Genomic DNA, 11,030 nt, shown 5'->3' on the forward strand with positions numbered 1-11,030 from the left:
GCCGCAAGGCAGAGCGGGTCGCTTGCAAGAGGCTCTGATTGGCTCGTTAGGCAGTGCCCAATCGCCCACCGGCACAGAAGGGACAGGCAGGCACGGAGCTCGGATAATCTATTGAGCCCTCCACTTTAGGTCTTGAAGCCCTCCAACCCGAGAATTTCGACCAGGGTAATTTTCTGTGGTAAGCACTCCGGTTAGTGATATTCGACCTCAAACCACAATCGAACTCGACTTCGTGCAGACTCACCAATCTCCCACCTGCATCGACAGAACTCATTCACAATGTCTCACGCCGAGCTCGCTTCGTCCTACGCGGCCCTGATCCTCGCCGACGACGGCGTTGAGATCACCGTACGTTTCCCTCTCGCCGTCAAAAATCAATATGCCCCGCGGCCTCGAAATTGTGTGTGCGGGTGAAGGCTAACTCGTCATCGCGACACCACAGGCCGACAAGCTCCAGACCCTCATCAAGGCCGCCAAGGTCGAGGACGTCGAGCCCATCTGGACCTCCATCTTCGCCAAGGTACGACCCGATCGCGACTGCGCCGTCATCGAGAATTGGATTTTCTAACCAATGAATTTTGTGCGAATAGGCTCTTGAGGGCAAGGATGTCAAGGACCTCCTCGTGAACGTCGGCTCCGGTGGTGGTGCCGCCGCTGCCGCTGGCGGTGCTGCTGCTGCTGGTGGCGAAGCCGCCGCTGCTCCCGCTGAGGAGGAGAAGGAGGAGGGTACGTTTCAACCCCTCGAATCGTCTTTGTGCCAGATCGCGGAATGCTAACAATTACTACAGAGGCTGAGGAGTCTGACGAGGACATGGGCTTCGGTCTCTTCGACTAAAAAGTCACGCCGCTACGACTGTTTCCTTGTTTTTCGCACTTCGACTGCATGGCTTCGGGGTTTCCAATCGATCGATCATACAGGATGGAGAGAGGGCACTATATCCTGCGCCCTGGACAGAGTAGCTTCCTTCATACGAATCTATGATGAACGCGCTCAACGGAGTTTACGCGGAGGGAGAATTGGTCAATTCAACGGCTCTGAAAAAAGAAAGGTCCCGCCATGGGTGGTTTGAGTTCAACATGGGTCCCGCGAAGTGACAAGTGCTGGTGAAAGTGTGAATTGGACGGAGTCTCTGTGCTCCTCTTCTGCCCTCTACCTAACTGGCATATTTTCTGCGTAGTCTCGATCTTGCTTCCTCTCGCCCGTCATGCCCAACCAACGCCGCGCAATGCATCCTTCATTTACGCCCACATAAACTCGAATTTATTTCACAATCAACACGGAAGAGGGAACCAATCCCGCTTCCTTTAGGGTCTTGGACATGTCGACATCGCCCTGGAAGGTCTGTCTCGGGAACGTAGTCGTGAAGCTGGTGACGGCATTGCCAGTCTCGCTCTCGATCTGCTGTGCTAGCTCAAAGAGGGTTGTCTCAGCAGGGAGTGTCTTGGTGATGTTTCCCCCGCCGGTCTGCAACCGAAGACGGGCCTCGTTGTGGTTGGCCTTTGGCTTGGGCGCGGCGGCCGCAGCGGCACCGCCGGCAGGAGTGGCGACGGCCTCGGCCTGGGGAGCTCGTCCTTCGCGGGCAGCCTTGGCCTCCTCGGCCTTGCGGCGACGTTCGGCCTTGTCGGCTTCGATCTTGGCTTTGATGCGCTTCTTTGCTTCCATGTCGTCGAGCTTCTCCTGGCGCTTCTTCTCGGCTTCCTTGATCTGCTGCTTGCGGGCGAGCTCCTCCTTGGCCTCCTGGGTCTCCCTGGTAGACTTTTGACGGATTTTCTGGGATAATTAGAAAATATTACACTCCTAGAATGTGAACACATACCTCGTTGCGCTTCTGCTCCTCCTTGTCCTGCATAGCCTGAGCGGCCTTCTTGGCTTGGAGGCGCTCACGGAGCTCCTCGAGCTTGGCCTTCTTCTGGTCCTCGGTCAAGGGGGCAATCTCCTCCGTCGACTCTGAGAAGTCAGTATGCTCACTAAAGCCGTATTAGTTGTGTGAACCTATAAAGTGAGTAAATTGTTGACATACGTCTTGGTCGCGTGATAGCTGGCCAGATCATGGCTTCTGAAGCGCTTGCCGCACTCATTGCAGACCAGAGACTTGGCCTTGCCCGTCTCGAGCTCTGCAATCTTGGCCTCAGTGTCATCGTCCTCATCGTCCTCCTTGTCGTCAGAGGCAGCAGCCTTGATCTCCTCCAGGGGCTTGTCTTGGTTGTCCTCAAGCCACTGGAGAGCTCCTTGGACTAAGATGGGGTCAGCCGGTGCGTTTACAAATGAGATGGAAACAACCTACGACCGCCGGACTTCTTAACTGCGAGCTCGGCACGCTCCTTGTCAAAGCCCATGTCGAGCAGGGTGTCGAGATCGGAAGGCATGTTGGCGGTGAGTGGTGGTGCAAGGTGTAAGTTTGTCGATGGTGGGGTTGAGCGTCTGAGGTGAGGGGCTATAATGTGAGATGAGGATGATTGGAAGAGATCACATAAGCTAGGTAGAAGCTGCCTCTGGTGAATAAAAGGCAAGTGAATGCTCCCATATATTTACTGAGCCGAATTGAAGTGGCTGTAGGCAACCAAAAGTGAATCCGATGGTTGCGGTGGTTCTTAGTTCCAGTTTGAGCTTGGACTGGCAGCTCTCAAGAGACGTCATTCACCCGCTGCCTCAGTGACGTGCCTGTCTCCCGCCGGGTTTACTACGGCTAACGCCGGACGCTTTAAGGATGCTCCTTCGTTCGAACTCGTGATTGTTTGTTCTTGGATTCGAGACTATTTGTTGCATACATATATAGAATGCGCTTTTTTCTTCAATCTTTATAGATTCTTTCTTCTGTTCTGCTTTGTCTCTTGGTCATGTCCTCGTCTCTTCACCCGCGCACGCCATGACTTTACCTCCTTGGCTTACGACCATCAAACGTCGTTTGGTGTGTTCCCTCACTCACGATGCAGTGCTACAGCTGGAACTTGGGCTAAGTCTCATAGACTGGTGATCAAGAGAGTTCTGAAGAAGCTCAATCAACGGCTTCGGAAGTTTCAGATGGCCGTCCTCCACCTCCCCGAGAGTTGCTCGCCCATCGAACCCACTATGAGCTACCCCTCCTTAACCGTCGGGTAGATGCTGCCGATGACTCTCCCATTTCTGCTTTATATCGAATATATGAGCATCTAATTCTCGACCAACACCTCGAAATCCGCAATGAGATCGAGGCGTTTTGGTATCACAAAGACTGGGCTGTAGTTGACATCCCAGATCCCTGCGACCCAAATCCGGAAAGATATGTCTGTCTGGCTTGTATCCCGGCGCTTCTCTGTCTAGCTTTCAATCGAAGGATAGAAATGGGCCTACCGAGAGAAGCCCCTCCCATATTCAACCATGACATGCTCGACGAGTGGAGAGCACAGGAACCCAAGTTCGAGAAGGTACCTGTCTGGACAGAACAGGTGCCTCGAATCGAGGAAACGCTGGTGATACCTCACTGGGACAACAATGAACGAAAGTTTGTTCCTCTGGCAGGTTTCGAATGTGGTGAAGCGTCAAAGGAATTTGCAGACAAAAACATTCTTGTGTGGCAGCCACATGTTCACTTTGCGTAACAGTTACAACACAACACTTGACAGGAATGGAAGTAAATATTATTAATCAGGTAGGTAATAAGGGTTAATTCTAGGGTATCTTTTCGGCATCATCCATTCGTGACATCGTACACTGACTCTCATTAGGTCGAGTTCGCTCCTCGTTCAGTTCCAGGCAATAGGCCTATAGCCGTAACTCTGGAAGTACTTGTCGTCCAGCTGCTTCAGAATCTCCCGTCGCACATCATGATTATACCACCGGCACCAGTCGTACAGTTCCCGGAACTTGACATAGGCCTCAGCGGTGAGGGCGAGATGCCGATGGAGATAGACAACAGCGTCGTCCATGTCGTATGATCTGGGGTTGATTTCGCAGAGACGGTTAAGCTTGCTGCATAGGGCGTATGTCCAGGGGGCGGCATAGACTTTCAAGCCGCCCTTGGTCCCTCGCTTCTCGAAGACGACGGCATTCTGTTGCTTGGCTTGCCATACGAGGGAAGTCTGGACGTCCCGTGCCATAAAGAGTTGTGTGGAGTTGTTGAACCACTCCTCGCCGAGGCGCCCTTTGGCCTGGCGGTTGGCAAACTTGGCGGCATTATCGAGGGACATGTATTCTTTTGAGGCTGGATCCTCGAGGAAGAAGTCGACATCATGTGTTGATTCCCTTGAGCCGAGGAAGACTGTGTTGACGGCACCGCCAACGACGACGACATTTGTTTCGATACCGCACTCGTCGAGGTACTCGGCCATGTGCTCGAAGGCATGGATGATTTGTTTCCGGCTCAGGCTCGAAGCCTCATACTGGATGGGACGTCCCGTCTCGTCACGAAACATTGGGGGAATCATGACGGGGCCACCCATGGGGTCGGAGATGGTGACGGGGCGGACGGGACGAGACTCCATCTCGCGCTCATATCGAGAATGACTGCAGCCCATGGTGATGAAGGCTAAACAGGTAGCAGTGATTGAACGGGATGTGAGATAGAGCCGAAGACAGGGTAATTAATACACAAGGATGGGGTTGTGGGTGGTCGTATAGACATCTAAAAGCGTCTACTTCAACCCACCTGACCCGAGCGATCGGGTTCGTATTAAATACATGGATCTGCATTTACGAAGTGGTTGCATGTCCTTTGTCCTTAGGGCCGTTGTTCTGCAAGTTCTGGGCTCAGCCGCACAGGACTTGAAGGGCGAGGAAGCCTTGGCTGAAGGGTGGCACCGCCTCGCGTGGGCAGAATACGAGGGTTGTCCTGCATATGGCGCCAGCCTGTTCAGGGCTGGGGCTGCTTATCCACACAGAGCGAAGCGCAGGACTACAGCGCTTAGCTTAGTCTTGTTCATGAACGAGGACGCTTTTTTTAGTCTAGGAATGTGCTGATGCCTTGTCCGCGTGAATCATTTTAATTTATTTATTAGCCTTGGTAGGACTCGCGACGGTCGTTGAGTCTGGTCTACTGCTGACCGTGTCTCGCTCGTGTCTCGCCCGTGTCTTGTCGGCATCTCCAGAATCCGACAACTACACCATCATCAGACATGGACGGAGACTGGATATAAATAAATGGCGACGCACTATCGACCTACACCATGGCAGAAATTCCGCCGCGACCCCTCGACACAGCTGGCTTTCTGGCTGCAGAGCCGCCGCCGGCACACTAGCACGCCAGGGGATGCAGCAGCAGCAGGCTCTTCTTCGCCCATCAGCATCGTCTGCGTGTCAGACACACACTGCACTCAGCCCGAGGTCCCCGACGGAGATGTCCTCCTGCATGCCGGCGATCTGACAAACCGGGGAAGCTTTGAAGAGCTCCAGGAACAGTTGGACTGGCTCAACACCATGCCGCACCGGTACAAGGTTGTCATCGGCGGGAACCACGACAAGCTGCTGGATGCAGAGTACGTGAGGCAGTTTCCCGATCGCATCTACGAGGGCGAGGGCACGTCGCGCAGCGATCTAGATTGGGGGGATATTGTCTACTTGCACAATTCGTCTACTACACTGCGGTTCGCCAACGGTCGCAGGCTCAAGGTGTACGGCTCTCCTTGGACGGAGTTGTGCGGGACCTGGGCCTTTCAATACCCCCCGATCCGCCAGGTCTGGGCGGGTGCCGTGCCGGAGGACACAGACATCCTCCTCACCCATGGACCGCCGAAGGGTCACCTCGATAACGGGGGCAAGGGATGCCCTCAACTACTGAGGGAGGTATGCCGCGTACGGCCCCGGCTCGCAGTCTTCGGACACATCCACGCCGGAGCAGGGCTGGAGGAGATGGCCTATAGCGGCGCCGACAGAGCGTTCCACTGTGTCATGACGGGAGAGGGCGGGCTGCTGGCGGTGGCCCTGATGGCGTTCTGGGTATTGGTCGAGTGCATCTGGCCAAGACGAGGCACGGAGCACACGACGACACTGGTGAACGCGGCCGTGGTGGGCGGTCAAAAGAGTGAGCTGGCGGTCAAAGTAGTTGACATGTGAGCTTGTGGCCACGCTCAGTGGCACGCTGCATGAACATGAATCAATCATGGCCGCTGTTGAGTGCCGTGGTGAAAGATGGGGAGACAAAGGTCAGTGATGTGGAGTAGATGCCATGATTGTCTTGTAGGAGTCTTGACAGTGAACAAGACAAAACAGTCACGTCTGTCTTTTTGTCGTCCGTGAAGCATAGAATATACTCAGTTAATACCTCTTTGCCTGCTTATCAATGCACACATGTCGTGATGGCCAAGGTCCCAAAGACAAGGAACCGACGGAATGGCAGTTCCTGTTCCACTGCAGACCAAGTCCCTGTTGGCCCGTGCGCCACCCTGTAGCAACCAACTGAACTGGGAAAAGGGCAAGGTGGCTCTGGATGAGGGAAGCGCTCAGAAGCAGCAATTACGTCGTGGCAGCGATCAGACGCCATCCCCATCCTTTCTCCTTCACCTCCATATTAATCTCTGCAATTTTCGTCCGCCCCCTTCACGCGATAGCCCAGCCTTAGTCACGACAACGCTCATCAACTTCGTCTCTGAATCATCGTCTGTCCGCTTTCCGAGCCATCTTGCATCTGCCTCTGGTTGCCACGTTTCCTCTTACCGCCGTATCGAGGCCTCAAGCGCATCTCGCGACACCCCAACAACAGCAACCAAAGTCCGTCGAGACGAAACTGAGCCACCATGTCGGTCGATATCGAGCCGTTCGAGCTTTCCTTTAGACGTTCGTCATCTGCGACACCCGACACCGTGATCGTCGGGGATTGACATTGACATGGATGCCAGGTCCTTTCACGTCCGAGGTTGCGCAGACCCTCACCATCAAGAACCCGAGCTCGACTCCCGTCGCTTTCAAGGTAACTCAAATTGCGCCTCTGATGCTGCGACTTTGCTGACCCATTCCTAGGTCAAGACTACCGCCCCCAAACAGTACGCCTGCCCCCGCCCCAACCCCTCGAATCGCAAACCTGACGACTCCTGAATAGATACTGTGTCCGACCAAATGCAGGCCGCATCGAGGCCGGTCAGAGCTTCGATGTTGCCGGTAAGCTTGCTCACGTGCCTGTAATGCAAGCACTTGACTGACAAACTCCATAGTCCTGCTCCAGGCTATGAAGCAGGACCCTCCCCCGGATGCTCGATGCCGTGACAAGTTCCTCGTTCAATCTGCCCCCATCACCGCCGAAAAGGAGTTTGCTAGTATCGCCAACGTGGTATGGGTCCAACGGCTTCCAGCCACTGCAAACATATAGCTGACCGCAGTATCTAGCTGGAAACAACGGAAAAGGGTCAACTCGTGGAGCGCAAGATCCGGGTCAACTGGCTGGCGGCGAACCCCGAGCTTGACGAGTCTGCCAACCGCCCGGTAGCTACGCCTAACAAGCAGGCCATTGCTAACGGCGTAGGTCATGACAATTCCGATATGTGGGATTTGGCGACTGACAACGCATCCAATCAGGCCACCGATACCCCCGACATCTCACGCACATACTCTTCCCCTGTTGCTAAGGAGGAGTCTCCCTCGGCCGCGGCTCCACCACCCTACCAATCCGAACATGTCCCCGAGGAAGACGAGAAGCCCCAGCCCGCGGAGGACGCCGAGCCAAAGAGCACAGTCGCCCAGGCTACAGCGGCCGTCAAGGAGGCTGCGGAGGTGTCTTATGAGGAGCTCAAGGCCAAACTCGCCCAGGCAGAGGCTCAGATCGTGTCACTTAGGGAGACTGGCCTCCGACAGCGCAATGTCAAGCCGGCCTCGAGCGAAGATGAGAAGCGCCCCATGCTCCAGACTGCCCAAGCAGTCCAGCAGACCGTCGAAGGCGTGCCGGTGCAGATGGCTGCAATCCTCTGCCTGATCAGCTTCCTGCTCGCCTACTTCTTCTTTTAGAAATAGGTGAAGATGGTTAGCCTAGGGTCTTTATATTTTAGAGGAAGCTACTAGACAGACCTGACGACGCTTTACGAAAACCTAGTCTAAGGAGAGGCTCATGGTGATCAAGGGCATGCTCTAATGCGCCGAGGAGGGTAGAGCTGGATCCACAGGACTCATGCCTTCCTTACTACGGACGACAAGGGGCATACTCGCATGGAACTCGGGCATCACGCGACAGCAACCGATGGAGAGCAAATGTGCATACAGGAGGAGGATGAAGCCACGAAGAAGAGCGATGGTGTCTGGATTGGGTAACGAGAGGGACGAATGCCGCAGCAGGTGGTCAATTGTCGGTCAGTCGAGGGGACAAAAAGGTGTTCCGTTTGCAAGGACGCGGTTGATGTTCTTTTTTTTTTTTTTTTTTTTTTTTTTGCTGTACACTCTAGCTTGAGCCTCTCTCTCGTGTGGCTCTTGATGTTTTTTCTTGGCTTTCTTATTATCTTTGTTAATCGCGTTCTCTGATAACACTGGGCGTCATTTTTTGTTGTCTCGAGTCTGCTGCCATCAGGAATCTATTCTTGGCCACTTGTACATTTATCCGTCTGATCTGAGAGGGGTCATAATTCAACTTGAAGGCATCTCGCTTGCTTGTATACGCTTGCTTGTATATACGATCACACTCTTTTTACTCAAAACTATGAATCATGTCTACGGCCCCGAATCGAGCCCTATTCAAAACATCCAATCATTTATTTCTCAACCTTGAACGCCTTGCGCAAAAGAACCACACTGCACTCTATGATGCTCTTTTTCGTCTATTGCGTCAACTCGCAGCCGAATACAAGTCGATCCCAGAATAGACATGGGCTCTTTTTCCCTGGTGCCAATTCAGAATAATTTCAATCAAGACGTCAAAATTTCATTCACTGCCACATCTCATCCTACATCACTTTCTGATTTCGCAGAAAGTCAACTTTTAAGCCTGGATCTCAGACTCCTTCCAGTTGGCACCACCACCGACAAGGCGGCCGCCGTTCTTGCGCTTGACGCGGCAGGTCATGCCGACGTTCTCATCCCAGATGAAGCGCCAGATGGCGTAGCACCAGCTCTCGTGTCGAGGCAGGTCATCGTAGAACTCGTGGGCAATGTCGCGAACGGCATGCAGACGGGTCCAGGGGACAGCAGGGAAGTCGTGGTGCTCGTTGTGGAGGCCGACGTTGTAGGTGAACCAGTTGAGAGGTCCGTAGTACGAGAAGGTCTCGGGAACGGGGATACGGTTCTCGGGATCCCGCGCCGAGGGGGTGACGGTCTCGTAGACATAGTGCTCCGCGATGAAGTGGCCGGCCAGGGGGTGGAGGCTACCAGCGAGGAAGGATGAGAGGAGGAGGTAGAGGATGGCGTTGATCGAGGCGAAACGGTATAGGAGGGCGTCAAAAGTGAGCTGGACGGCGATGTTGAGGTAGTGGACCGAGGTCAGGGGCACACGGTAGACGGCCATCGGGCGGAGGGCGTAGAAGAAGATCTGGAAGGTGCAGAAGAAGGCCTTTCCGAGGATGGAGTCGAGGACAAAGGCCTCGAAGGCGGTCGGGAGATCAGTGTCGAGGCCATCAACACCGAGAGACTTGTGATGAGTAAGGTGGTAGGGCTAGCAGCTATTAGCACGGGTTCATCCTCCAACAAGTCGAAGCTCAACATACCCGGAAAGAGGCGCTGTATGGAATACCGATGGGGAGATTGGCGAAGATTGCGATCAAGCGATTGGCGCGGGGGCTCTTGAAAGCCAGGTTATGCGAGATCTCGTGGATGGCGAGGAAGAGGTTCTGGTTTGCGGTTGCGCCGAAGACGTAGGCGACAGCCCAGAACTTCCAAGAGAAGAAAGGAGTGTCATGAAGCATCCAGGCGAGGAAGACCTGAAGAGAGACGACACCGAGAACGACCCATTTCGTGAGAGGCTCGGGGCCGCAGAGCTTGGTAATCTGTTATCGGAGGACAGGTCAGCATCCGAGCTGTGCGACGGCGGGGTCAATTGAGAAATGGCGAACCTCGGGATGGGCCTTGATGATGGCTAGACGACGAGTTCGATGAGGCTCCTCGGTGTAGGTCCAGAAGAAGTCGTTGTTCTTCTGGGCGGCGTCGTCGTGCTCGCCCGCAGGAGCTGGGGTTGGGCTATCGCCCTTGGCCCTGGATGTCACGGTGGAGGAGTTGGCCGCGGTCATTGCGACGGGAGTGTCCGGCTCTATCGGTTTTTCAAAAACGATTGTCCCGAAAAAGCAATTGATAGAGACGAGATGAGAACCAAGAGAGTGCAGGTTCAAGAATTAAAAAGAATGTGAGACTTTTGCCTCTTGGTTCCTCCTTTGCGGCGTAGAGTGACAAGGGGCAGGAAGGGAAGGCGACGTGGAAGGCGGTGAAAATTTAGGGGCGTAGGTGCAGGCGCGGGCCAGCCAAAAATTGGCGGGCAAATCTCAACCTAAGCAAGTTGCCAGATTCAGGGGACCGTTTTTGAGGGGTTCGAAAGCGGGGGCTCACCAGCGGGCCCGGGTCCAATGGGAGCATCCGATTGCGCGGCGTGTCAGCGCTGAGAGGGTCCCCCGAGGCGCTGATGAACATTGGATGCAGCAGAGGCTCTTTTGCCCCAAGATTTCGGAGAGGCGCGGGACCAGGTGGTGCGAGTGGTGCCATCCGGAGCCGTCGAGTTCCGGGGATTAAGTTGGAGGACCATACGATTCTTCGGTATTTGTTGGAATGTCCCTTGTTTTGATGCCGGGGGATGTATTTTTTACATCCTGCTTCTGTGGCAGACTCGCTAGGGTTTGGATCATCATCAAGGGGATTTGCTGATTCCTCTGCCATGATTGGCATCTAGGCATCAGCTTTTAAGGACGTACGAATACGAATACAGAGGTCAATGAAGAAACTGGCCGAGAGCATGCATCACCAGAGTGGATCTACGAGGTTTTATCTTTACGCGGACTACTGGAGGGGCTATTACAAAGAAGCTGTGCTGATTGCTTTTACTTGCATCGTTCAATTGGAATCTCATGTGAATGGATGTATCTACTGTTGGAGAATGGCGGGAGCGTCACTTGGGTTGGGTCCCGATGCACACTATCAACTTCTAAGGATGACCTCACCA

The 11,030-nt window shown here is 54.3% G+C and overlaps 7 protein-coding genes across 7 annotated transcripts; 4 read left to right on the forward strand and 3 right to left on the reverse strand.

The window, feature by feature from the left end:
- Window positions 1-198: 198 nt before the first annotated feature.
- NCS54_00727100 (60S acidic ribosomal protein P1) lies at window positions 199-835 on the forward strand (the record flags this gene model as incomplete). Its single annotated transcript, XM_053152702.1, has 4 exons — window positions 199-348; window positions 443-520; window positions 591-726; window positions 789-835. Exons 1-4 carry the CDS (start codon window positions 280-282, stop codon window positions 833-835), a joined length of 330 nt encoding a protein of 109 aa, XP_053008677.1. The 5' UTR covers window positions 199-279.
- A 426-nt stretch (window positions 836-1,261) lies between these two features.
- Window positions 1,262-2,367, reverse strand: NCS54_00727200 (Hypothetical protein; the record flags this gene model as incomplete). Its single annotated transcript, XM_053152703.1, has 4 exons — window positions 1,262-1,771; window positions 1,818-1,968; window positions 2,022-2,235; window positions 2,286-2,367. 4 exons carry the CDS (start codon window positions 2,365-2,367, stop codon window positions 1,262-1,264), a joined length of 957 nt encoding a protein of 318 aa, XP_053008678.1.
- A 500-nt stretch (window positions 2,368-2,867) lies between these two features.
- On the forward strand, window positions 2,868-3,579 carry NCS54_00727300 (Hypothetical protein; the record flags this gene model as incomplete). Its single annotated transcript, XM_053152704.1, has 2 exons — window positions 2,868-2,909; window positions 2,968-3,579. The coding sequence occupies 2 exons, from the start codon at window positions 2,868-2,870 to the stop codon at window positions 3,577-3,579; spliced, it is 654 nt and encodes a 217-aa protein (XP_053008679.1).
- A 144-nt stretch (window positions 3,580-3,723) lies between these two features.
- On the reverse strand, window positions 3,724-4,494 carry NCS54_00727400 (Hypothetical protein; the record flags this gene model as incomplete). Its single annotated transcript, XM_053152705.1, has 1 exon — window positions 3,724-4,494. One exon carries the CDS (start codon window positions 4,492-4,494, stop codon window positions 3,724-3,726), a length of 771 nt encoding a protein of 256 aa, XP_053008680.1.
- A 622-nt stretch (window positions 4,495-5,116) lies between these two features.
- Window positions 5,117-6,028, forward strand: NCS54_00727500 (Metallophos domain-containing protein; the record flags this gene model as incomplete). Its single annotated transcript, XM_053152706.1, has 1 exon — window positions 5,117-6,028. The coding sequence occupies one exon, from the start codon at window positions 5,117-5,119 to the stop codon at window positions 6,026-6,028; it is 912 nt and encodes a 303-aa protein (XP_053008681.1).
- Window positions 6,029-6,708: 680 nt separating this feature from the next.
- Window positions 6,709-7,909, forward strand: NCS54_00727600 (MSP domain-containing protein; the record flags this gene model as incomplete). The annotated part of the gene is made up of 7 exons (XM_053152707.1): window positions 6,709-6,748; window positions 6,811-6,881; window positions 6,932-6,954; window positions 7,011-7,069; window positions 7,123-7,238; window positions 7,295-7,426; window positions 7,484-7,909. 7 exons carry the CDS (start codon window positions 6,709-6,711, stop codon window positions 7,907-7,909), a joined length of 867 nt encoding a protein of 288 aa, XP_053008682.1.
- Window positions 7,910-8,870: 961 nt separating this feature from the next.
- NCS54_00727700 (Sphingolipid delta(4)-desaturase) lies at window positions 8,871-10,110 on the reverse strand (the record flags this gene model as incomplete). Its single annotated transcript, XM_053152708.1, has 3 exons — window positions 8,871-9,539; window positions 9,592-9,870; window positions 9,937-10,110. 3 exons carry the CDS (start codon window positions 10,108-10,110, stop codon window positions 8,871-8,873), a joined length of 1,122 nt encoding a protein of 373 aa, XP_053008683.1.
- Window positions 10,111-11,030: the final 920 nt, after the last annotated feature.

The sequence above is a fragment of the Fusarium falciforme genome, chromosome 5 (genome assembly GCF_026873545.1).
Source record: "Fusarium falciforme chromosome 5, complete sequence".
Classification (NCBI taxonomy): Eukaryota; Fungi; Ascomycota; class Sordariomycetes; order Hypocreales; family Nectriaceae; genus Fusarium; species Fusarium falciforme.